Genomic DNA, 26,506 nt, shown 5'->3' with positions numbered 1-26,506 from the left:
CTTTTTTACTGTCTACCTAAAGCTTGCCACCTCTTTCCCTCACTACTCCAGTGTTTCCCTAGCTCAATCCTTTTCTCCTCATCATGTGCCCTCCTTTTATTTATCCCCTCCTTCCATCATGTACCCTCTTTCTCCAACCCTTCCATCTAGTACCTTCTCCTCTCTCTGTCCACTTCCATCCAGCGTCTGCTCCCCTCTTTCGCTCCTCTGATTTCCTTTCTGCAATTGCTCCCTTATCTCTCCCATCTGCACTTCCATCCAGCAGAGGCTCCCCACTACCATCCATTGTCTGCCCTTTCTCTCACCATCTACCCCTCTTCAATCAGCATCTGCCCCCTTTCTCTCCCTCCAATATCCTTCCCCCTTATGTCTGTCCCCTTTCTCTGTACATCAATTCTATCAGCACCACCCTTCCATACCATCCTGCCCCCTTTCTTTCCCTCCACCACTCTTCCATTCCAGCAATCCTGCTCCTTTCTTTACCTTCATGCAGCAAGGTCCCACAATGATTGTAGCTGCTGGCTGCCAGTCCACCCCACTCCGACATACTTGCTCTAGAACGGACTCAGCAGCCACATGCTGGAAGGTCCTGCGATGACTCGTCTGCCGACTCTGCTCCAGAAGAAGTAAGTTACGTCAGAGGGGGTAGACCCATAAGACGCAGGGAGTTGTGGCAAAGTCCCACAATGACTGCGTCTGCCGGGTCCACCCCCTCCGACATAACTTACTTCTTCCAGAGCAGAGATGGCAGATGAGTCAGCGCGGGACCTTCCTGCACCTCAGCATGGCTGCCGACTCTGCTGCAGCGAAAGTAAGTCAGAGGCAACGTGACCATTAATTTTTTTAATCAAAAGGTGACATCTATTAATTGACTGTATCCTTTCTTTCTTTTTTTTCTTTCTGCACTCAGGCCCAACAATTGTCCCTTTCTATTCCCTCCCTCCTTCCTTCCCATGTCCGTAGTGCCCCCAGTACCTCCGTCCTGTGTCCTTAGTGCCCCCAGTGCCTCCGTCCTGTGTCCTTAGTGCCACCAGTGCCTCCTTCCTGTGTCCATAGTGCCCCCAGTGCCTCCATCCCGTGTCCATAGTGCCTCCTTATGTCCCCCCCACTACCTTCCAGATTTTGGCCAGCTTGCCTGTCTACCTATCTCCCTCCCTCGCTAAAGCCAGCCAGCTTGCCTGCCTACATCCTGCCCTCCCTGCCGAGGGGAAAAAAAAGCGCCTCTCCCCTTCCTTTCCACCAGCCCGCGCGCTACGATCCTACCTTCTCCCGCAAACAAGAAGTCTTTCTGACGTCAATTCTGACATCGGAGAGGACGTTCCCGGCCAGCCAATCACTGCCTGGCTGGCCAGGAACATCCTCTTCGATGTCAGAATTGACGTCGGAAAGACTTCTTGTCAGTGGGGGAGGTAGGGTCGTAGCGGCACGGCCGGGAAGGGCAGGAAGACACAGACCTGGCCAGCTGTGCACTCCCCCAAGCCATGCACCAGGGGTGGACCGCCCCCTGTCCCCCCCCCCTTGGTACGCCACTGTGTAACATACTTTCACATGACAAAGATGGTGAATAATTCAATCTTTTATTTTTCAGCAGATCAGTTTCACCTCAGGGAATATTTCCATGAGTGACATAGTTAAGTTTCCTAATTTCTACTGGACTGTCCCCAGTGAGCTACACCTTTGCGCTGGGATAGTCAGATTACTGAAGCATTTTGGCTGAACCTGGGTCGGTATCATTGCACATAAAGATTAAAACAACATGAGGGCTGTGCAGATCCTGAGAGAAGGGATTGAGCAGAGTGGAGGTTGCATTGAATTCATTGAAACCTTCAATAACGCCATTTTCATACAGAATAAAAATATACGTAACTTCCACATCATCCAAACATGTTCAACTAAAGTGATTTCATAGAGATTTCATAGACTTTGTAAATAGACTTTGTAAAAGATATAATCATCCCCCAAAAAGGAAAGATTTGGATCACCATTGCTAAATGGGGTTTATCAAACCTTCACACAATGAAAGGGTAAAAGCTTTAATTTTCACTGTGGGAAAGAAAGATATTCCAAGCTTCCACAGATTTGTCCTGCTATATTTCCAACTAATTCATTCATAGAGAGGTTGTGGAAGGATCTGTGCAATGACAAATGCCCTGAAAGCATTCAAAGATTCTTCACCAATAACGAAACATCTGAAATTTTCTTACACTGTGATGTCATAAAGGATGAGAACAGCTATAACACCTTCATCTAGTTCTGGAGACACAATCCTATGGAATAGAGAAAGGGAGAGATTTTTGGATTTTTTGCCATGGAAGGTAATTTGATTTAGGACCTCTGACTTCCAATTATCTTCCTACACATGAGACAGTAGGAGCTAGTGTTTTCTGCTCATGTTTAGTATTTTCACGGATTCTAACATTTGAGGTGGTGTACTCTTAATACATACGTATTTAAAATCAATAATAAAATTACTAACACAGTCAAATCTTAAACAACATAATCTACTAGCTATTATATCTTAAAAAGTGACCATTCCATATCATCTTACACATCATAGCTAATCCCTGAGATCACCACAAAGTCAACCATCCCCATTCTCAAGCTGGATAAGCTTTCTGAAACAGCAGGCTTTTTAGGTCACTTTGAAAAGCTTTCATATCCTGCTCTAAACTTAAATAGGCTGGTAGCATAATCCATAACTTCAGACAAATGATGTAAAATATCAAAGCCCTTTAGTCTTCCAACCTCACTATTTTAAACAAAGGTACATCCAACAATGCTGTTTGCATCAGCCTCAATGCTCTTGAAGGTTGATACAGATGTAGTTTTGTAGCCAGAACAACTGAAGTTAAACTATTAAATACCATCAGTAAGGTCTTATACCAAATTCTGAACTCAATGGATAACCAATTTGGCTGTTTCATAACTGGGGTTACATGTTCCCAATGAAAACATGTTCCCACTATCTGTGCTACTGTATTCTGGGCTACTTGCATTGCCTTCAACATGTTTGGAACACCCATCTTTTGTTGGATGTATGTTATTTTCAAAAACATGGGCATCTTAAAGAAGATGGCTTTGAAAATGTGAGACTCAAATTATGCCTGCAGCAATCAGCATTTTGCTGACTGACACCAGTGCTAAATCTGGAAATTCAATGCTGAGCCATGTTTGGGAACCAGCACTAAATTTACAAATTTGTGGTGCCGGTTAAATGTAATATTCAGCTCTTAACCAGCCATGAGGCAATGCTTAAAGATAAAATTGACTTTTATGTTGTCCTACTTAAGCAGTTATCTTGGCTGTTTAAGTGCCAAATGTCAGTGTATAGTGGTCCAAGTGCCAACTCCACCCCTGGAACACCCCTTAAAAATCTAGTTTTGAATTTAGAGCTAACATTTTCAGTGGAACTAACTAGTGAAGTGCTACATGTATTGAAGCTATTAAATAGAAGATTTAAGACAAACAGAAAAAAATATTTCTTCACTCAATATGTAATTAAACTTTGGAATTCATTGCCAGAGAATATAGTGAAATCAGTTAGCTTAGCAGGGTTTAAAAAAGGTTTGGATAACTTCCTAAAAGAGAAGTCCATAAGCCATTTCTAAGATGGATGTGGGGAAAATTCACTGCTTATTTCTAGGATAAGCAGCATAAAATTTGTTTTACTTTTTGAGATCTTGCCAGGTACTTGGAACTTGGGTTAGCCAGTGTTGGAAACAGGATAGTGAGCTTGATGGACCTACGTTCTGTCCCAGTAATGGTAACTCATTTTCTTAAATTCTTAAGTGCAAAATTGTTTTTTCCCATTGTGTCAATCATGCAAATAAGAGCATGAGATCTGGTCTCGATGGGCGACCATAGCAATTGTTTGGATGGCCCAAGTCGGTCGTCCCATGGGAGACAGCTCTCAGGATTTGGTTGGGGGGGTTAGTTAGAGATGAGGGGGTTGACGGCAAGAGGTGCAAAAGAAATGCAGCTTCTTACTGAGCAGTCGGGATGTGATTGTCCCAGAATAGCTGGGTGGGGGAGTGGAAGACTTATGCCTCTGATGTACAGGTTTCTTCCCGGTTCCTTGGAGGCAGCTTTCCCTCCCACCCTCTCCTTTGTATGTGGCATTCACTTTGGAGGTGGGGGCTTGGGGGCTGTCACAGCAGCAGATATCACAAGGTACAAGGTTTTGGCTTATAAGAAAATGAGCAGTTATTTGGTAGTAAGATCAGTTGGGTGGTGAGGCCATGAGTCAGGAGACCCTGAAAAGGGGCATGGAGATCCATTCCTACCCCCTAGGCTCATCAGGGGATGAGCAGTTAAGGGGAAGTAAGTTCAGGTGAGTGAATATGCCTTCAGGCAGTTGGCATGGAATAGGGGCATGGAGGTCCATGCTACCCCCTAGGCTCTTGCTGACATGGTGGGATCAGGGGAATACATTTGAGTTTTGTCAAAATTGTTATGATTTGTAACTAAGGAACTGAAGCAATTGTGGATTGCTTATTTATTGTTGATCCAATAAACAGAGCTGTGGCCTTGTTTTTACCATCAATAAGTGTCTGTGGTCTATTCATTGTGATATTGATGGGGGGATATGAGTTTTGATAAGCAAGTAAACTAAGGGGCCTTGGTGAGCAAGGGGGTTAGAGAAAGGGTAGAGGAGGGGGTGTAAAAGGTTGATGACTTGGCCAGTCCAGATCCCTATGTTAATAGCAAATTTACCAAAAGGAAGAATATACAATTAATTAAACTGAGATGCTTGTGAGGTCCAAGTTATAGAGAGTGTATGTTTGGGCAGACTGGATGGACCATTCAGGTCTTTATCTGCTGTCATTTACTATGTTACTATGTTAAGTTGGTTTATGTTCAATTGACCAAACAGCACAATAGTTTAAGTTAAATTTTCTGTGAGAGTATAGCCCAAACTTCAGATTGGAAGGGTGTATATTCTCTTACCCCTCCTAACTCTCTATTTACTTTGAAGAGAGTTAGGAGGAGTAAGAGAATATACATCCTTCCAATCTAAAGTTGGTTTATGTGGCACTCATCTAAATGGAACTGATCCTTGGGCAGTGTTTGGAAGCTATACAGTATAGCTGTGAGAAGAAGCCCGGATTTACAGGACTGTACCAGATAAGTGACCTCTGATGCACCTTTAACCCAGTTATGTTTCAACTATGCTGCAAGGTTTGGTCTTAGAGGTTTGAGTTTTTTAATGCCAATGACTGATGTCATGACAGCTTTATACTACTTATGTTTATGATGTCACTTTATTCTGAGGCTTTTTTCTCAGTATTGCAACTAAATGAAACCATGCCCAAACTCCACCCTAAATCAGCCCATCTCCACCCCTCACCTCTTCCAATTCCTCCCCTCCATGCATTTGCTCCCCTTCACTTCCCATACCTCTAGTTGAAGTTGTTGTTCATGGCGGTCAACAATATGCTCTTTGTGACCACATTGGCTCTGCCACTGATGTCACTTCCTGGTTCCACATATAGGAAGTGACATCAGAGGGAGATATGACAGTGTCATGAGGAGCACATTGTTGACCGCCGTAAACAACTACAACTAAGTACGGGGAAGGCAAGGGACAGTGAGTGGCAGGTGATATCAGGGGAAGGAGCAGGTTGGTTATGTGGCATACAGGGATGGAGAAGGAGTAGAGGTGGAGATAAAAGTGGGGAAGGGGCACTACACCCCAGGTGCCTCTTACCCTTGCTACACCACTGTCTATGATACAGAGATGCTGAAGGTTGATGACTTCCATAATAAATCAATCTTCATAATATCCTTCCTTTGTATCAGTCATAGTCTCTCAGTGGATTGCCAGATGCATTCAAGACAGAATGGACAGAATAACTATGCACTGTAAATGGACAATCTCATCTGTTTCTGTTTTCATCAGCTACCTTATTGTATTGTGTTAAATGAATATATGTTAATTATGGCATAAGATTATATTTAAAAGACACAACTATATTTCATGTTAAATATAGATGTCAGGAGCAGATATCCCTTAAGGCTGAACCTCTGAGCAACAGGACACAACAGAGACCACATGGTATCCTCACAGGTATTGGAGCAGAACTAGAAATAGAGTGGCCATCTCACCAAAAGCATTACAATTTTATTCTCTTCCCTTATTCTTCTTGTGTATAAAGCCACAGGTCTGCTTAATATTTTCTGCCTCTCATTTAAATATTCTGTTTGTTAACAACTATCAAGAACTATACATCACCCACACAATACACAAGTGTAACAACTGGAGTGGGCAGAGAAGCTGTTTCACAGTGATAAAGATGGAAGGTCATCTGGCTCTGATTTTATTCATCTTCTTTGCCATCCTGTGGAAGACGGTTGAATGTCAATGTACACTTAGAAACTACTTATCAACACAACTGCAACCAGGTTATCATAGGGATGGGGACATCATGATTGGGGGGCTTGTATCTTTGGAAAACTTTTATCCACTTGGTCATCCATCGTTCGCAACTGTTCCCTCATTTGAAGGACAAGCATAGTAAGTAACATCATGATCTAGCTCCTATCTGAGACATGCTTATAGCTTTATATTGATTGTCTCTGCATGAACTGTATACATAACCTGTGGACTTTTTAATAATTCTCTCATATAAAGTGTGAGTGTTTTCCTTTTGAATGTTTCCGTGGGAAAAAATTACCTGCCAAAACTTTAATCTTTTTCTGACTATGATTTCCCCCCTAAAACCATCATGAAAATGCAAACTTAGATGTGTTGTCTTCTCAATCAAGCCCTCATACCTTTCTGGCTGTATAAATACACTTTTCTCTATGTGTATTTTTTCCAATGTAGAGAGGGGATGATTCCAGGCAGCCTTAGACCCTGGGTGAACAGATTGTGAAAAGCAACCTTCCCACTTCTATCCAAAGCATGTTTGAATTCTGACATTCTTTTGTATTGAAATACTTCAGCTATTCACCAAACTATAATAAAAAAAGTTTTAAAAATAAATAAAAAATCATATTTGTTTTTGAGGTTCTCTTCTTTTAATTTCTTTGACATCTTAACGTTGAGGTTTTCATTATTTTAAATATATGTATTAGAAAACTTTCTCTCTATCTTAATTCTTTTGTAGATTACATCTTTGGGTCCTTCAGGTTGGTGACCTATTTTGGAAGTTATGCACTATTTTGGTCACTTTTCATTTGAATTACCTCTACTCTATCAATGTCCATTTGTGCATTTGGTTTTCAATACCCAAGGGGGTTGTCTTATCATAGACATATACGCACTGTCTTTCGTCTAGCCCTCACAAAGGTCATTCCATGTTTCCAAATTTTGCTTGTCACTGAATTTCTTTAATGTTACATGTTGCTTCATATTTTTAATAAATATATGAAAAATATGTTTTGTAAAATCTAGTTATTAGTAGGGAAACATCCAGGTCATGTATACCAAAAACAAAGCTGACAACACATAAATCAAAAATTGAAACGGAGAAAAAATAAACCTCAATTGAGGGAGGTTGGGACTACACAAGTGCCCAACCATCCACACACTTGTGTAGTCCCAACCTCCCTCAATTGAGGTTTATTTTTTCTCCGTTTCAATTTTTGGTTTATGTGTTGTCAGCTTTGTTTTTGGTATACATGACCTGGATGTTTCCCTACTAATAACTAGATTTTACAAAACATATTTTTCATATATTTATTAATCATTTTGTTTTGACCTTAATAAATTGCTAGTTGTACAGCTTCATATTTTTATCCATCAGTTCTCTTCATTTGTTCTCCAACCTCCTATGATATGGTAATAAGAAAACTCTTTCCTGCTGTATTACTGAGCTTCTTCTGAGCAGAGTAATTTCCTAAAATTTTTATCAATGAGTTTTAACTGATTGTAAGCATCCGTCTTTTAATCTGCTAAAAATATTTCCCTTAATTGAGTAGGCCTAGAAACATCAGAAAACATCTACATAAAAACATAAGATTTGCCGCTGCTGGGTTAGAGCAGTGGTCCATCATGCCCAGCAGTCCGCTCATGCAGCGACCCTTAGGTCAAAAACCAGTGCCCTATTTAAGTCTAGCCTTACCTGCGTATGTTCTGTTTTAGTAGGAACTTATCTAACCTTTTCTTGAATCCCTGAAGGGTGCTTTCCCCTATAACAGCCTCAGGAAGAGCATTCCAGATTTCTACCACTCTTTGAACAATTATTTGTTGAAAAGTAGCTCTTTCTTCTTAAAGTAAGCTTTTTTTTTAAATTTGAACTTTAAAAAATGTTTACCTATTATGATACGTAAAGAAGCAAGTATTGTAAGCAAGAGAAAATTCAAAAACATCAAAAATCAAATCAAAGCATATCCAAAAGCTTCTTAGCTCACATCAAGAGGAGAAAACTAAGTAGAATCACTAGAAATCTATCAAGGAAATAAAATAGATTCCAAGAACTATACAGATACACCAGATCTCCATTATACATCAGTACTAAGGCCCGGATTCTGTATAGGGCACCCAGTCTCAGAAGCCACTGGTTAGAGAATCATGGCAAGCAGAAAGGATGCCCAGTCCTTCCTGCCAGAATCCTCCAAAGATCATTGGCAGAAGAGATGCCCATTCCTTCCTGCTGGAATCCCACCACCCCCCAAAAGATCATTGGCAGGAGGGATTGTCCAGTCCCTCCTGCTAGCACCCCCAAAAGGGCATACCCCTGACCCCCCACTCCCTCCTGAAGGGTATACCCTCTGACATCCACCACCCTCTACCCCTGAAGGATAGACCCCCTGTCCCTACCACCCCCACCCCTGAAGGACAAACCTCCTGACCCCCCACCCCAGCCTAACTGGACCCCAAAATTCCTGATATTAAGTTGTCCTGCCAGATGGATGCTTCCTTTGTCCAGCCAGAAGGCCCACCTTCACTTAGGCCTGCCTCTTCCTGGTGTATAATGGGATGCACCAGGGAAGGGCCTAAGGCCATGATTGGCCCAGGTGCCTAAGGCTGTTTGCACATGGGCCAACTGGAATTTTAAGCCTCTCTCCCATCTCTTCTGTGATGCGTTGGAAGTATTCTAAGATTCCAATTGGTCAGATCCATTAGGCCACTCCCATGGGGGAGTCGTGAGGAGGGGTTCATCCCCCAGAAGAAAGCAAAACTTCAGAGAGAGACAAAACACTCACTAATGTAGATGAATTAACAGACATTGCTGATTGCAAACAACAACTGGCTGATAAGATTACTTTTTCCTCCTTCTTTTTGTTTCTCCATTGAAGCAGAGCTTAGTCCCATGCTCCACATTCCTCAATCAATCTGAAGGGGTGGGACCTGCCCCTTTGATCACACTCCCTCAGTGATGTGCCCATAGCTGCATACTGTGGTAAGGGCACTCCATTAGTAGATGGAAAGGGCCTCATCAATTGATATTAAGCTGTTGTACCAGCAAAGAACAAAAAGATAAATGCTGGGCATCAAGCTCTATGGTTGCACTAAATATTAAGCACTTTATTATATGTTTTTTTGCACAAAGCATTTAGCACTTTAGAATATATTTTCATAAAAAATATTAGTAAGCTAAAAACTCGATGAAAGATACCATATTCCTGCTCAAACTGATTTAAAAAATCTTTGATTAATCAGTGCAGGTGTCTGAGAGCTTATTAGCACTTAGATTTACATATATTGATGACAATTATATGCAGAAGTCCTGTTGATATGCTAGTTTTTGACAAAGAGGACTTTGTCCATTGTGGTGTGTACAGAAACAGAAGTGTCAGTGTCTAGTAATTAAGGCTGTGTGCATATAATTAAGGATGTGCTGTAGCCCTAAAGCATGGCAGGTACCTGCTTAAGAACATAAAAAAGTTTTGGATACGAAAGGAGAGAGGAAAGAAATGAGCTTACTTTGTGATAAAAATGGGGTGTACACTTTTCCATCTTGTTAGCAGACCAATATGTAATAAAGTTCTTTTCTAATCCTAATCATCACCCCATTTCATTCACGTCTACTACCAATATATATGTTTCTATATTTTTTAGTTTGATGCTAATTCATATTATGTGTCATTTATCATCCTTAAAGTCCTGTATCATTGAACCATTACAACTTCCTGGCCTTTGTATCTGCGGTGGAGGAGATTAACAATAGCTCAGAGCTCCTACCAAACCTCACACTGGGATTCCACATTTATAATACAAACAACAATTTATTCTTAACATATACTGCTGCCATGAATATATTTTCAGGAATGGACACCGGGATCCCAAACTACATCAGCAAAACATCTGGACCATTGGCTGCTGTTATTGAAGGTCTTTCACCTGAGCTATCAAATGATATTTCCAGCCTTTCCAGCTTATACCACTACCCACAGGTCAGGGGATACTTTCATTTTACTTCACACCCTCACCATCCAGCATTACCGTTCTTTCCCTCTCCTCCTCCACTATCCAGTATTCTCTCATTTCTCATCTCTCATCTCCATACCATCTCCATCCTGTATTGACTGTATTTCTGCCTCCTTTCCCCTTCCAGCATTGTCCCATCTTTCTCCCTCCTTCCCACCACTACCAGTAGCATCCTACATTCACCCATGGAACAACTGCTATTTACTAGATCAGAATTCTCAGTTGACATCTGTCAGAAAAGTTGTATGGCTGTTTATTTTATTCCCTTTTTGGCTTGGTTTCAGTTAGAGATACTTATCTTTGTTTCTAGAAGTTTAAGTTGAGCTATATGATATGTTGGGTTGTTTTATTCAGGGAAATTTATGACCTGCTATAAGATGTTGTTACCAAACTACTGCAGTATGGTTGGGTGTGGGAGAGAAAGATAGAAGGGTGATTTTTCCATGTACCTTTCTCATTGGCCATTTCCATTCCATGATATCCTATTAAAAAGTACTGTAACTGCATGACATATGTTACAACTATCCATAGTTTGCAATGTTTGTGCTGCTGTACAATTTTGCAGTAACTGCCTCTAGAAAAATTGGATGTGAGAATAATAAAACTTCTTCATATCCACCAGGTAATTTATAAGAAACAGTGTATGCCATGATAAAACATCCCAAGGTCTGAAAGAGATACGAGTCATATAGTAAATAGATTGCACCAATTCAACATTTAAATAGCACTTATACATTTTGTGCCATGATAAACACAGACCAGCTTTATTTCCATACCCAAGGACCTTAGAACATCAGTTCTATAAACTGGATACTAACCTGTACACTCCCATTGTATGCATAAATCTTTAGATTATTAGCACTGTCCCATGTAAGTTCTAGCAAAGTGGCTAAGTGTTATTGTGCAAATACCTGCTTAACTTACATAATGCATATTTGCAAGGAAGATACACACGGGAGGAGCATGGGTGGGACATAGCGGAGTTCCCATTTATTGTTATATATGTTCGTGCTCTATTGCAGGTGTAATTTTATAAACCTAAATGCCATGCAGGTTCAACCTTAATCAGAGGTGAGAAGGGCACCCATAAAAGGCTCTACCCTCCTAGGGCATAAGGAGGTAGACAGGGCAAGAGAGGACATTCTCTCCCTCCACAGATTTCTTAGCCACTGTTGCTCTTCCAGTCTTCTCAGAAGCTTCCCTCCTGTACCTCACACCTCACCTACATAGTTTGGCATATCTTCCTCTCATCCAATCTCCCATCTATTTTCCTTCTGCCCCCTTTGATGCAACAATAGAGGCAAAAAAAATAGGGGCAAAAATAATAAAATTGCATTAAAAATGGTCTTTGAAGAAGGAGGGTCTACAGTGATGACTTAAATCTAATAAAGGAAGGATCATATTTTAAGGAAAAGGGAAGATGTTTCCATAAACTTGGTGCCACACAACTAAATGCTAACAAAGAGGTTAGCTTCAGAGAATGAAAGAGTTCTTTCAGTGTAGGGTTACCAGCTTTCCTCTATAAATAGGAAGGAAACCTGGCCTCAACCCATTCTGACCCCAGTCTTGCCCTGCTCCACCCCAGCTCTGACCCAAATGAACCTCATGTTTCCTTCCCTGAACTCAGGGCTGTGTCTGGAGAGCTTCTGCACATGCACGGACTTCAACATGATGATATCACATGCATACACAGAGGCCCTCCAGATGCAGGACAATCTGCTGGGTTTTGGAAATCTCTCTGGGTACCCAGACAGTCCTCTAAAAAGAGAACATGTCTGGGAGTTCCTAGATATTTGGTAACCCTATTCCAAGGTGACATAGTTTGAGAAAACTGAACAGATACAAGGGGCATCCAGTATAGAGAGACTTATGTACTCAACAAATCTTAAACTGAATTCTGCTGGTAACAGGGAGTCAGTGCTGTTCTACTAATAAATAGGTGATATAAGATTGATTTGATTTATAGAGTATTTAAGATCCACATAAAAATCAACAGTAAAGAAATACCCCCTCAGGTCTTATCTCTATCTCCAGAGGAGGCCAAGGAAAAAAAATACTACCAGACACAAATGTGTAGTTATAACATTCAGGGCATTGGGAATCTTTTTTGGCATCCTATTAACTGGTAGGACAACATCCAAAAAGTCTCATCCAAATACAAGTGACTGAAAATTTTATTTGGATTATGACATCATCAATTAATTCATTATCAAACATACATAAATGGTACATCTTCCAATTAGATTACAATTGTTTCACTAGGATCCAATTACAAACTGCATACTTCAGCAATATTCTATTGGTTCTATTCAAGTCACATGGTTTCTGGTTCATCATACTTCATTAATAATTTTCTTTAGCAACAATAATGACTTAAATTATCATATGCTATTGAATTACAAGACATCTGGGGATATCAAGGTAAGCAGCTATGTTTTGCTTCCCAAGCATTATTAAGGGAACAGTGTGAAAAATATGTTAGTTCTTATAAAGCGAAAAACATTATTAGATCAGTGTGACCTCTAGCCAATGCTTTTTGTTGTTTTTATTTCTTTTAGCTACATTCAACTGTTATGTTATGACTGTCACACACTTTTCCAGACATTAAACTAAAATAAAATATTTTTTTTATCTCTGCTTCACTGGTAACAGAAAAATATATACTCTGCATGCAGTGTCCAAATCTCTGAAGCATTTCTATCATTCAGCTTCATATATACTGTATATATACTATGGCAGGGAAACTCCTGTCAGTAGCTTAAAAACTGCTTTAAACCCTGCCACTAAAGAAAATGTGCCTATTCCTAAGCCAAGGAACCTAACAATTAACTCTGTTCCCAATGCTAAGATCGGACAGGAAGGGCAGAACAGAGAGGGGATGGCAGAGTAGAACAGAATACCTGTTCCAAGCCCCTATAATTCCTCTTATAAATCATCTGTTCATTATCAGGTTAAACCTCTGGTCAGGCAAGCTGACATAGCAAGGGTTAAGGAAAGGGGAAGAGCTGACAGGCAAAACATGCTCAGAGCACAAGTGAAAGTTTCACAGCACAACCATGCTGACAAAACTTTGCTTCCCAAGCAAAGGCTAATTGAAAGGGAAAAGTTCTTTAAACATGGCTGGCCAAATGCTGCTCCAGAGGATAGCTTGTATCCAGCTTCAGAGAATGAGGAATCTCTTATGGAAGTAGAGGGAGATGCCTCTGAGGGGAATTAAATGGAATACAGCCCAGAACCCCTGGACTACATGCAAGGTACTGTGTGGGGAAGAGAATGAAAGTTTGATCTATAACGATGGTCTACAGTACTTAAAAGAAACAATTCTGTCCTTATGAGGGACTGTTTAATGAATGAGTGTTTGATGTATGAATGTGAGGATTGGTTAGCAAAAGAAATTAAATCAGACTCCCTTTATGCAAGCAAAGCATAATGAATAGGGGAGGGGTTAAAGCTAACGTTAGAAGAAGAAATAAAGCCCTGAGTTGATTCAGTGACGTGACGGATTCCTAAAGTCTTCACTGCTTATCCCAGCCCTTCTTATTGTAAACCGCTCGACCTACTTCTTATTGTAAACCCGCCCCTACAATGTAACCTTACTCTGTACAAATATTCATGTACTCAAAGACTTCATTGTTTTTTTCACTGAATGTCCAGCTCTTCTTTATTGTAAACCACCTCAAACTACTTTGGCTTTGGCGGTATACAAACAATAAATTATTATTATTATTATTACACATCCCTGATAGTGGGAACTTTTGGGAGGGGAATCTTAGACAATTAAAACAAGGGTGGATGATTCCCAGCCAACTGCCCAGAAATAAGAGGGGTTAGTGGGGTAGTTATAATTTAGGCAGTCAGGTGGGGAGAACTTCCTTGAAAACAGGGGGCAAAGCACAGCAGTGTGCCAAGCCTAGAAGGTGTGGTGCTAAAGCCCAGAGCCAGCTGGTCTACAGGGGCTCTTGTATTAAAGTTCTTGAAACCAGAATGCTGCCCAGAACTGTGAAAAGCATGGCAGCAGAACTGTGAGAACAAAATGTTTTTGGGGTTTTTTTTCCTTTTCTGATTGATGTGACAAGTAGCTGCAAAAGAAAGCTTTGTTGGTGGTAAATCTTTTCCAAGAATTATCAGCCGATGTGGCTGTATTAGAACTGGTGCAAAGTGAACTGAATAATAAAACTTGGAACTGGAAATTATTGGTGGAAAGTTTTTTTCTTTCTTTTTCTCTGCTGTGCTTTCTTTTTCTTTGCTATGCTTATTCCAGGGTGGTCCTCCAAAGAGCACTAATACTTGTACCTGGGGCAGGAGCTGGGTTGCCAATGCTAGGCTTACCCCTAGCCCCGTCAGATTCCCAGGCAAGGAATGTCTCATACATATGGGATTATGGACCCCATAATCCTACTTAATACAATTATTCCTATCAGTTGGCAGCTTCAATTTCCTTGGGTCCCTCATTTATTCACAGCGGCAATTCAACAGCAGAGATAAAGCATCAATTAGTCCATGGTGAACATGGACCAAATTTGGAAGTGCAAGAATGTGTCAGTCACCATCAAACAAAGACTGATCACTGCCATTGTGTTAACAATCATGACAAGTGAGCCGCATCGACAGGATCATCGACAGCTTGGAAGAAGAAGATACGACAGTGGTGATCCTTGTGGGGACGAACAATGTGAGCAACAGGAACTACAACAGGGAAGTACAGAAGGACCAGTTCTGGATGCTAGGAAGGAAGCTGAAGACCAGAACGCAGAGGACAGCATTCTCGGAGATCCTGCCGGTACCCAGGGCCAATGAGAAAAGGCAGATGAAGCTGCAAACATTCAATGTGTGGATGTGGCGCTGGTGTGAGGAAGAAGGATTCCACTTCGTGTGCAACTGGACAATGGTCTGGGGGAATTGCAAGCTATTCAGGAAGTACAGACTCCACCTCAGTAGAGATGGAACAAAGCTATTTGCAAGCAACATCAAGAGAGAAGAGAAATTTTTAAACTAGAAAGAAGGGGAAAGCCGACAGTTGACCAAGAGAGAGAGTCGATGGTTCGGGAACCGGTATACCTGGAGGATACCGTGCAGGAAGATAGAGGGGAAGACTCACCAGAGGATACCATGCAGGAAGATAGAGGAGAGGATTCACTGGATTGCAAGCAAGACAGACTGAAAGAGACACAAGAGGGAAGGAAATGTAAGAAAAGAATAGGCCGCAAACTCAAGTGTATGTACACGAATGCAAGGAGCCTATGGAATAAGATGGGCGAATTAGAAGCTATGGCACAAAAAGATAACGTGAACATCATCGACATCATGGAAACATGGTGGACTGAGGAAAACGTCTGGGATACTGTGTTACCAGGATACAAACTATATCGCAGAGACAGAGTGTCTCAAAAAGGTGGGGGCGTTGCCATATAGATCAAAGAGGGAATCAAATCTACTGGAGAGACTACACCACAACTGACGGATAAGTTAGAGTCTCTATGGGTCAAAATTTCAGGAACAAATGGACTGGAAACAAAGATTGGCATCTACTACCGACCCCCAGGGCAGTCAGAAGAAATTGATGGAGAAATGATGGACGAGATTAAACGCAACTGCAAGGGAGGCAATGCAGTTATCATGGTTGACTTCAACTATCCGGGAATAGACTGGAATCTAGGCACCTCCAGCTGCGTTAGGGAGACCAAGTTCCTGGATGCTGTAGGCGACTGCTTCATGGAATAGCTTGTAAAAGAATATACAAGAGGAAATGCAATTCTGGACTTAATTCTAAATGGACTGCAAGGACTGGCACAAGATGTACAAGTAGAAGGGACACTGGAAGGCAGCGATCACAATATGATCCACTTCGACCTGGATGCAGGGGAGAAACATCGGTCCAGAACGAAGGCCACGGCGCTGAACTTCCGAAAAGGGAATTACGAAGGGATGAGACTCATGATAGGGAAGAAGATTGAGAAGAGGATAAGCACTGTAAAAATGATAGAGCAAGCTTGGTCTCTTTTTAAGGACACAGTTACCGAGGTACAGAATCTATATATACCACGTATCAACAAAGGATCCAAGAGGAAAAAGAACAAAGAACCAGCGTGGCTCACTGCAATAATAATAATAATAACAATTTAAATACCGCAGGACCATGACGTTCTATGCGGTTTACAATGATTAAAGATGTTCCAGATTGAGTGGAATAAGCAAAGTTCAGACTTAGTGATTAACAGTTCTAGAGATCATTTGTTGAGGACTAAGATTGTATGGGTTGTTTTCCTAAGTATTTCAGGAACAGATGTAGAGGTGAAGGAAGCAATCAGAGACAAGAAAACTTAATTTAAGGAAGGAAGGTGGGACCGTTGGATGACCATGGCATAAAGGGAGTGCTAAAGGAGGACAAAGAAATTGCAGACAAACTGAACACATTTTTTGTGCCTGTATTTACCGAAGAGGACCTACACAACATATCAGAACCCATCAGGCTATATGGAGGAAATGAAGACGGGAAACTGACAGGGTTGACGGTCAGTCTAGAAGAGGTATGCAGGCAGATTGATAGGCTTAAGAATGATAAATCCCTGGGACCGGATGGCATCCATCTGAGGGTCATCAAGGAATTGAAAGGGACTATAGTTATACTGCTTTAAGTAATAGCCGATCTGTTGATCAAATCGGGAAAGATTCCGGAAGACTAGAAGGTGGTGAATGTTACGCCGATCTTCAAAAAAGGTTCGAGGGGAGATCCAGGAAACTACAGACCAGTGAGTCTGACCTCGGTACCGAGAAAGATGGTAGAGGTGTTGATAAAGGACTGCATCATTGATCACCTTGACGAACACGGTTTAATGAGGACCAGCCAGCACGGTTTCAGCAAAGGCAGATCTTGCCTGATGAACTTGCTGCACTTCTTTGAGGGAGTACACAGGCAGATAGACAAGGGTGACCCAGTCGACATTGTATATCTGGATTTTCAGAAGGTGTTCGACAAGGTTCTGCATGAATGAGTACTTCAGAAAATTGCGAGCCATGGAATCGAGGGTGAAATACTCACGTGGTTTAAAAACTGACTGGAGCATAGGAAACAGAGAGTGGGGGTAAATGGACAATACTCGGATGGAAGAGTGTCATCAGTGGGGTGCCGCAGGGCTCGGTGCTTGGACCCGTGCTCTTCAACATCTTTATAAATGATCTGGACATTGGTATGACTAGTGAGATGATTTAGTTTGCAGACGATACAAAGTTATTCAGAGTAGTGAAGACATAGGGGGATTGCAAAGATTTACAAAGAGACATAATCAAGCTCGAGAAATGGGCAGCAACATGGCAAATGAGGTTCATTGTGGATAAGTGCAAAGTGATGCATGTCGGTAACAAAAATCTCATGCACGAATACAGGATGTCCGGGGTGGTACTTGGAGAGACCTGCCAGGAAAGAGACTTGGGAGTTCTGATCGACAAGTCGATTAAGCTGTCTGCACAATGCACTGCGGCGGAAAAAGGGCAAACAGAATTCTAGGAATGATAAAGAAGGGGATCACGAACAGATCGGAGAAGGTTTATCATGCTGTTGTACCAGGCCATGGTGTGTCCTTACCTGGAGTACTGTGTCCAGCTTTGGTCACTGTACATGAAGAAAGACACGATATTACTTGAAAGGGTCCAGAGAAGAGAGACTAAAATGGTTAAGGGGCTGGAGGAGTTGCCGTACAGTGAAAGATTAGAGAAACTGGGCCTCTTCTCCCTTGATAAGAGGAGACAGAGAGGAGACATGATTGAAACATTCAAAATACTAAAGGGAATAGACTTAGTAGATAAAGACAAACTGTTCACACTCTCTTATTCTTAAGCTCGGCCGAGCTTAAGAATAAGTTTTAGCGAACACAGTAGCTAGTAGTTAACACTACATGCACAAGCACTTTATGATTTAAGCACTTTATCTCGCTGCAGCTGGGAGTTAAAGAGAACAACGCCAAGCCCTTGGAATAATCATCAAGATAAGTGTGGTTTAAAATCTATCTACAAGTATATATAATGAGTAATTAAGAATGTTATCGAGTATAAACAAAAAGGAGGCTGGCAAAGGGACATTAGGAGTGTGATGATGGTCCCAAATGTACCCCAGTTCAGTGAGATCACAGAATACACGGGTATTGGTCTGAACACTTCACTAATTATAATATAAATAATTTAATAATTATTATTTATAGAGCTGTGATAATAATAAACAGTGATTTAATAATCATCACAGAATAACACTGTATATCTCCCTACTAATTGGCATATCAATGGTAAAATGAGCCATCTACCAAAACAATAGACTCACTCCTTATAATCAATCAGTCAAACAAACACTCAGTGCAAAGCAATTCTTCTTTCAGTGGGAATTCTGACTCCACTTGCTCAAAAAGAGTCCGTGGTCATGGAATTCTTCATTATTCCCTTACTGATAGAATTATTTTTTAGATTTTTTTATATACTGTTATGTATCATTTTTCAACTTTTAAATAGATATAAAAGTGTAGTCACTTATCTTCAATCTTTATCAATTCCCCTTCCCGACGCGTTTCGAAGTCCTTTATCAAGGTCGGGGGAACTACAAAGGAACATAAGTATATTATACCTTCTGCTAATTTAAAAGGCTAAAAAGTTTTGTAAATAACAGTCACTCACCGATAAGATAAGGTAATCTTACTCCAATATTATGCCACCGGCTATCCAGAAAGATGGCCGCAGCGTTCATACAGAGTATTTAAATAACCCCTCCCCTTACATCATACTCTCACCTAGCAACCGGCCCGACGCAAATTGCATCACTCAAACCACATCTAAACCACGGAGACACACACAACATCATCCAGAATCCACCTGAGCCATCCAATCCGAGGCTTCATTCAGCCCGGAGGGGGCCATAGTTTGAAGTTGGAACATCCAGCGTAGTTCCCTAAGATTTAAAGTACGCTCTATATTTCCTCCCTCCCACCCTACAGTAATCATGTCCATTACCCTCCATTTTAAATCTTTCAGACCATGTTTACATAACCTCCAGTGTCTCACTAAAGGGGAAGCTTCATAGCTCATATTCACCCTAGACTTATGCTCTGTTAAACGGATCTTCACAGCTCTAGTAGTGTGACCTATATAAAGTTTTGGGCAAGGGCATTGGATCAAATATATAACATGATCAGAGTTACAAGTCGTGTTATATCTAGCAGTATATTGAGTGCCTAAGATCGGATGTATCCAATTGTCCCCTGACATCACAAACGGACACCATTGGCAACTACCACAGGATTCATGACTCCCCCTAATTTTAGTCATATCTTCGCTCGGGATATAATGGCCCAAACTTTCCCCTAGATTTTTCCCCCGACGATAAGAGCATATAGGGTACTCTATCAGGGATGGGATAGCAAGTTGGACAATATGCCAATGGTTCCGTATCATACGAGCTATTTCAGGAGCTTGGGAGGAAAAATTTTGCACAAATGCTACAGACTCCAGTTCTTCAGTATCTTCAGTGGTATTAGTTACATTCGGTTTTAGCAACAATTCTCTTTGGGCATATTTAGCTCGTTTATATGCCTTCTGGACCACTTCAGTCGAATATCCTCTTTCATAAAACCTTTTTTTCATTATCTTTGCTTGGAGTCTAAACTCATCCAGGGAGTAACAGATCCTTCTCAAACGAAGGAACTGGCTAATAGGGAGATTTTGTATTAATCCCTTAGGGTGGAAGCTGTGGAATCTCAGCAACTGTTACGATCAGTTTCTTTACGGTAAATCGTTGTAGTTAATTTACCACCTGATTTCATAATTTTTAAGTCCAAAAAATTAATCTGATTTTGATAAACAGTCATAGTAAATTGGATATTACTATCCACCTGATTCAGCCACTCCACAAAACTATTTAGTTCTTCCATGGATGCAGACCACACACAGAGGATATCGTCCAGAAATCTTTTCCAGATCTTTACATTTTTGAAGTATATGCTGTTGTATATGTGTTCTTCTTCCATTTTAGCCATATACAAGGTTGCTAAGGATGGGGCTAAAGATGCCCCCATCGCTATACCATGAATCTGGAGAAAAAATTGTTGACGAAACCAAAAGTAACTCTTTTCTAATACCAAATGGGCCAATTCCATCAAAAAGGAGACCGTGATATTTGTTCTTATCTTTTGACATTCAAAGACCCCCTGTAGCAATTCAAGAGCAGCATCAATCGGAATCATTGAATATAATGCAGTTACGTCAAGGGTTACAAACAACCAGGAATCTCTACAAACAACTTGGATCTCTGTTAACATCTGCAACATGTGAGTCGTGTCTTTAACCCGTGATTTTACTTTCAATACTTCATTTTGGAGAAAAATATCCAAGAATTTAGATAGTGGTTCCAGCGTGGAGTCCCTCATAGAAATTATGGGGTGACCTGGGGGGTCCCTTAAATTCTTGTGGATTTTCGGAAGGAAGTATATTTTTGGAGTCATATGATATTTTGGATTCAGGAACATAGCCTCTCTCAGGGTAATCAATTTTTCTTTATAAGCCTTCGTTATAATTTTTGAGATGGTACTTTTTAATTCTCCTACCGGATCTTCTTGTAACATTTGATAATGTCTTATATCTCTTAATTGTCGATAGGCTTCCCGAGTGTATTGTTCTTCAGAGAGCACCACAATCCCTCCCCCTTTATCTGCTCTGATTATTATTATAGATTTTTCTTGTTTCAGATCTTGTAAAGCTTTCCATTGATCGTAAGTTAAATTAAATTCCGGGCGTCTATCTGCCCAGAGTTGTTCGATTTTCTCCACATCTGCCAAAACTAGATCTCTGAACGTGATCAGATTTGGATGTAAAGGGGTAGGGGGCATCCATCCTGATTTACGGGAAATTAAAGTGCCATCTTCACGAGGCTTGTGATCTACAAAGAACATTTTCAAATGGAGTTTACGTAAAAGACTATATATTGACTTAAAGTAGTGGACAGAGTAGAGGATGCTCTACTATAAGAGGCCAACGGGGTTTTCAGCATGCACGGGGACAGCGAGGAAGGCAGAAATCTCGGCGAGTGGGTTTTCAACCCCAACAAGGACAGCCACAGGACCCGCAGACAAGATCGCAACAGCGAGCCAATCAGCCGTAATCAACCTTTCGGGAAGAAGACTGAATGAACATCAAGAGGCTTTGCTAAATTTGGGTCTGGGTTTTGTACCAAGTATGAAGTATGACACCTTTGAGACTAGACTGTCAATATATAGTCTTTTACGTAAACTCCATTTGAAAATGTTCTTTGTAGATCACAAGCCTCTCGGGAAGGGGAATTGATAAAGATTGAAGATAAGTGACTACACTTTTATATCTATTTAAAAGTTGAAAAATGATACATAACAGTATATAAAAAAATCTAAAAAATAATTCTATCAGTAAGGGAATAATGAAGAATTCCATGACCACGGACTCGTTTGAGCAAGTGGAGTCAGAATTCCCACTGAAAGAAGAATTGCTTTGCACTGAGTGTTTGTTTCAATGGTAAAATGAAGCAGGGGAGATCAAAGGCCCAGTGGCTGGATACCATCAAGAATGACATGGGAAAGAACATCAGAAAATGGAAAGAAACCATGGAAAACAGGGATGTATGGCAAGGACTGGCCTACAGAGAATCCAAGGGTCAGACATGACTGAATGGAGAGTAGTAATAGTTTTCTGATGGAGTTGCAACTGTCCAATAATATTCCATCGTAGGATTGTGAAAAATTGCAAGTGGACCTTAGGAAATTGGAAGACTGGACATCCAAGTGACAGATGAAATTTAATGTGGACAACTGCAAAGTGATGCACATTGGGAATAATAACCTGAATCCCAGTTACCAGATGCTAGGGTCCACCTTGGGGGTTAGCGCCCAAGAAAAGGATCTGGGTGTCATTGTAGACAACACAATGAAACCTTCTGTCCAATGTGCGGTGGCAGCCAAACAAGTAAACAGGATGCTGGTAATTATTAAAAAGGGATGGTTAACAAAACTAAGAATGTCATAATGCCCCTCTATTGCTCCATGATGCGACCCTATTTGGAGTATTGCGTTCAATTCTGGTCTCATATCTCAAAAAAGATATAGTGGCATTAGAAAAGGTTCAAAGAAGAGCAATCAAGATGGTAACTCCTCTTGTATGAGGAAAGACTAAAATGGCTAGGGCCCTTCAAAAGGCTGAGGGGAGATATGATTGAAGTCTACAAAATCCTGAGTGGAGTAGAACGGGTACATGTGGATCGATTTTTCACTCTGTGAAAAATTGCAAAGATTAGGGGGACACTCGAAGTTACACGAAAATACTTTTAAAACCAATAGGAGGAATTTTTTTTTCACTCAGAGAATAGTTAAATTCTGGAACGCATTGCCAGAGGATGTGGTAAAAGTGGATAGCATAGTTGGTTTTAAGAAAGGTTTGGACAAGTTCCTGGAGGAAAAATCCATAGTCCGTTATTGAGAAAGACATTGAGGAAGCCACTTCTTGCACTGTATTGTTAGCATGAAATATTGCTACACCTTGGATTTTGGCCAGGTACTAGTGACCTGGATTGGCCACCATAAGAATGGGCTACTGGGTTTGATGGACCATTTGTCTGACCCAGTAAGGCTATTATTATGTTCTTATGAAAAAAGGGTTTCCATAATCAAAATGATTCATAAGAAAAGTACGTTTTAAAGTTTTGAGAGTGTCTTTTCCCTAATAAGAACAAATGTGCCTAGTCATCCTTAATGTAGAAAATATATTTTTTTCAATCACAAAGGAATTATGTAGGCTAAAAGATAAAGATCAATAAAAAATAACTCTGAGAGAACAAACAGTGGTACAGAGATTAATGGGAACATGTTTTATCATTGCTGAAAATAGGAGGGAGGGGATTAGATGAATTAGATTTGAAGATTTTTTTAAAGAATTCATTTCAGGTTATGATCACAAATCTAAGAATCAACATATTCTAGTTTAGAGACTATAGTACCTTAAAAGATGAAGCCTTTGATATTTGGAAGCCATATATAGATAGATAGATAGATAGATAGATAGATAGATAGATAGATAGATAGATAGATAGATAGATACACACACACTGTATATTTATTTATTAATTTTAAGAATTTATATTTTAACTAGCTTCTCACACATAGAGTCTAGAGTCCTTTGCAAATCATTCAGGGTCTATCACACATCCACCCCTATTTGCATTTGTCTTCTGTGATCCCCCTCTTGGCACTTCAGCTGTGAATACAGAACAGAAATATTTGGTAAGCATTTCAGCCATATCTTTGTCACTTTCTACATATTCCTCCCCTTCACCTTTGAGTCTCAGGATGCAACTTTTGCACTTCTGTATCTCAAAGATGCCTTATCCCCCCCTATGCTTTACTGGGTCCATGGTCTTCATCATAAGACATATGGGGACATACATAAAGATCTCAATATCTAGATTTCTACAGGTGGACCTTTTGCCTAGTCAGGCTTACAGTTGAGTATGGACAGAGATGGCCATGTTTTATAACGTGTATCTCATGCCAAACCATTTCTAAAATACAGATGGACTTCTCAGCTGCCAATTTCTGGGATCAGGACAGGTGTTAGCCAGCCTATTGTATGTAAAACTATCATCCACAAAAGCTGCAGGACAGGATGGATGGTGAATAGTTCCAGCCTTAAGAATAAATGAATAAATGGAAGGTCTGTGGGGTTTGAGGGGCTTCAGGAAAGTCCCCGGGTGGAGATTTTATTTCAGAATATCAGCAGTAGGAACAGCAAAATAATTCACTTGGGGAAGCAGGGGGGGGGGGGAGTCGATATTATCCTAATGTTTCATTATGTCTTGTCTTTGATTTACTTTAAGGAAAATAAGTGACCAGAATTTAAAATGAAAATAAATAAAAAATAAATAAAATTAAAATTAAAATTAAAATATTTTTTGTCCTCAGTCCCTTTATATTCTACCATCTCTCCCTGAATGCTCAATCCAGCTCTTCTGCTACTGCATACCAGGTGGTTGGGTCATCCAATCCCCTTTCCCCTTCACTCCATTCAGTATAATTATATTCTATATATTTGATCTTGTATTAAAGATAGCGATGATTTCAATCTTTTTATTTTCAACAGATCAGTTACATCGCAGGGAATCTTGTCGTGAGTGACACTGTTACGTTTCCTTATTTCTTCCGGACGGTCCCCAGTGAGCTGCACCTCTGCGCTGGGATTGTTAGGTTACTGAAGCATTTTGGCTGGACCTGGGTTGGTATCCTTGCATGCAGTGATGAAAACAGCATGAGGGCTGTGCAGATCCTGAGAGAAGGGATTGAACAGAGCGGAGGTTGCATTGAATTCGTAGAAACATTCAGACACTCCAGTTCACCCATGCTTCAAAATATAAACCATGTCTACAAAAAAATCAGTACGTCTTCAACTAAAGTGATTATTTTGTATTGTAACAAACAGTACACAGATTTTATAATGATCACAAATATTGGTGAAGCACCTGGTAAGGTCTGGATCATCACAGTTGAATTGTTATTTTTCTTACCCTCAGACAATGCTAATGGGAAAAACACTTTAGCTTTCACTGTGGCAAAGAAGAATATTCCAAGTTTCCACAGATTTGTCCGTGAGGTGAATCCCACTGTGTTTCCAAGTGATTCTTTCATAGAGATGTGGTGGAAGGATCTGTGTAATGACCAGTGTCCCAAGAGCATCCAAAGATCCTGCAGCAATAATGAAACATCTGACTATCTCATGCACTGTGATGTCATAAACTCTGGAAACAGTTATAACGTATACAATGCTGTGTACGCCCTGGCACACGCACTCCATATTATGATGATTTCTAGTTATGGAAATACTACTCTGTGGAGAGCAGAAAGTGAGACCAATTTGAACTTTTTATCTTGGAAGGTAATATCCTTTGATGGAGGAATGTTACTTTCAGGAAGAGGTGATGGCTTATGATTGCTTCATTAAGAAAGGGAAGAAGAATGCTTCCTCTCTACCCTCAGAGATGTGCAACAAATTGAAAGATACAAGTGTAATGAAAGCACATGTCAAAACTATGGGATAATATGAGGGACACAACTGTCAAGAGTGTTGTTCTTACTTTATTTACAAACTACTGTTTGCTTTAATATTCCTCTTGGCCTTTTTACGCCTGTCCCTGGATGAGGCAAAAGGAAAAAAATGGCATGCATATGAATAGAATTGTCTTATAATAATATGTCTTTGGGAAGCATGGGGTCACTAAGACAAATTTTCCATTAAACTATTTACAGCAAAAAATAAATCATTGACTGATACCCTGCTAAATATTTACCCTTAAATATTTATTACAATCAAAGAGGGAAGCCTACCCAAAACTAAGGGGTTGGGGATATGTTTGATGGGGCTTCAAATGGCAGTGGTTTGGAGAAGGGGAAGGCAGTGGATAGCTTGAAAGGTTCAAGAGGGAATTTTTTAAAAAAAGTTATTTATTTTTTTTTTTTAAAGTTAAGCTCTTGTAGCTAGCTTCACAGAAATTAACCTTCGATATTCATTGGCAGTGCTGTTGACGGTTAGCATTTAAAAAAAATCTCTTACTGCTTATCGCTGAATATTAGAGAATTATTTTTTAGAGGTTTAAATGCTTAAAATGAATAATTTTTGCCAGTTACATGTAATTAATGTGATCCAGTGGTTTTCACCTAAAAGCATGATCTTAAAGCATGTACATATACTGTATATGCTTTCTACATAGATAGAGATATAGTTAAAGCTATAAATAGAGATAGATAACCACGTGATTGCACCTAAGATAACTTTCCAGATAATATCCCTTACATCATCATGATTTAAAATGAAAATCCATCCCTAAAATGATGAGCAGATTGTATGAACTTAAAGTTAGACCTCTATCCCCACTCTTAGCGTTACCCTTCTCCTCCACTGCCAATTCTAGACTTTGTTCCTTTCATCCAGCTGCCCCCCTATGCCTGGAATAAATTACCCGAGGTTTTTCCATCAAGCCTCTTCCCTTCTCTTGTTTAAAAGCAGATTAAAAACCTACCTATCTGATGTAGCTTTCAATCCTTAACCCTATTCCTCTGCCCTCCAACCCAGCCAGCTGATTAACCG

At 40.4% G+C, this 26,506-nt stretch overlaps 1 protein-coding gene across 1 annotated transcript in view; it reads left to right on the top strand.

The window, feature by feature from the left end:
- Positions 1–10,215: 10,215 nt before the first annotated feature.
- The window catches only part of LOC117346239 (vomeronasal type-2 receptor 26-like), a 35,947-nt gene continuing 19,656 nt past the window's right edge, over positions 10,216–26,506 (top strand). Inside the window, exons 1-3 of the mRNA XM_033915644.1 lie at positions 10,216–10,341; positions 13,326–13,562; positions 24,509–25,297. Of these exons, the coding sequence (XP_033771535.1) occupies positions 10,216–10,341; positions 13,326–13,562; positions 24,509–25,297 (1,152 nt within the window). The remainder of the gene's footprint in view (positions 10,342–13,325; positions 13,563–24,508; positions 25,298–26,506) is intronic.

The sequence above is a fragment of the Geotrypetes seraphini genome, chromosome 12 (assembly GCF_902459505.1).
Source record: "Geotrypetes seraphini chromosome 12, aGeoSer1.1, whole genome shotgun sequence".
NCBI lineage: Eukaryota > Metazoa > Chordata > Amphibia > Gymnophiona > Dermophiidae > Geotrypetes > Geotrypetes seraphini.
Note: the sequence above shows the minus strand (reverse complement) of the source record. Positions and strands in the feature narration are given on the sequence as shown.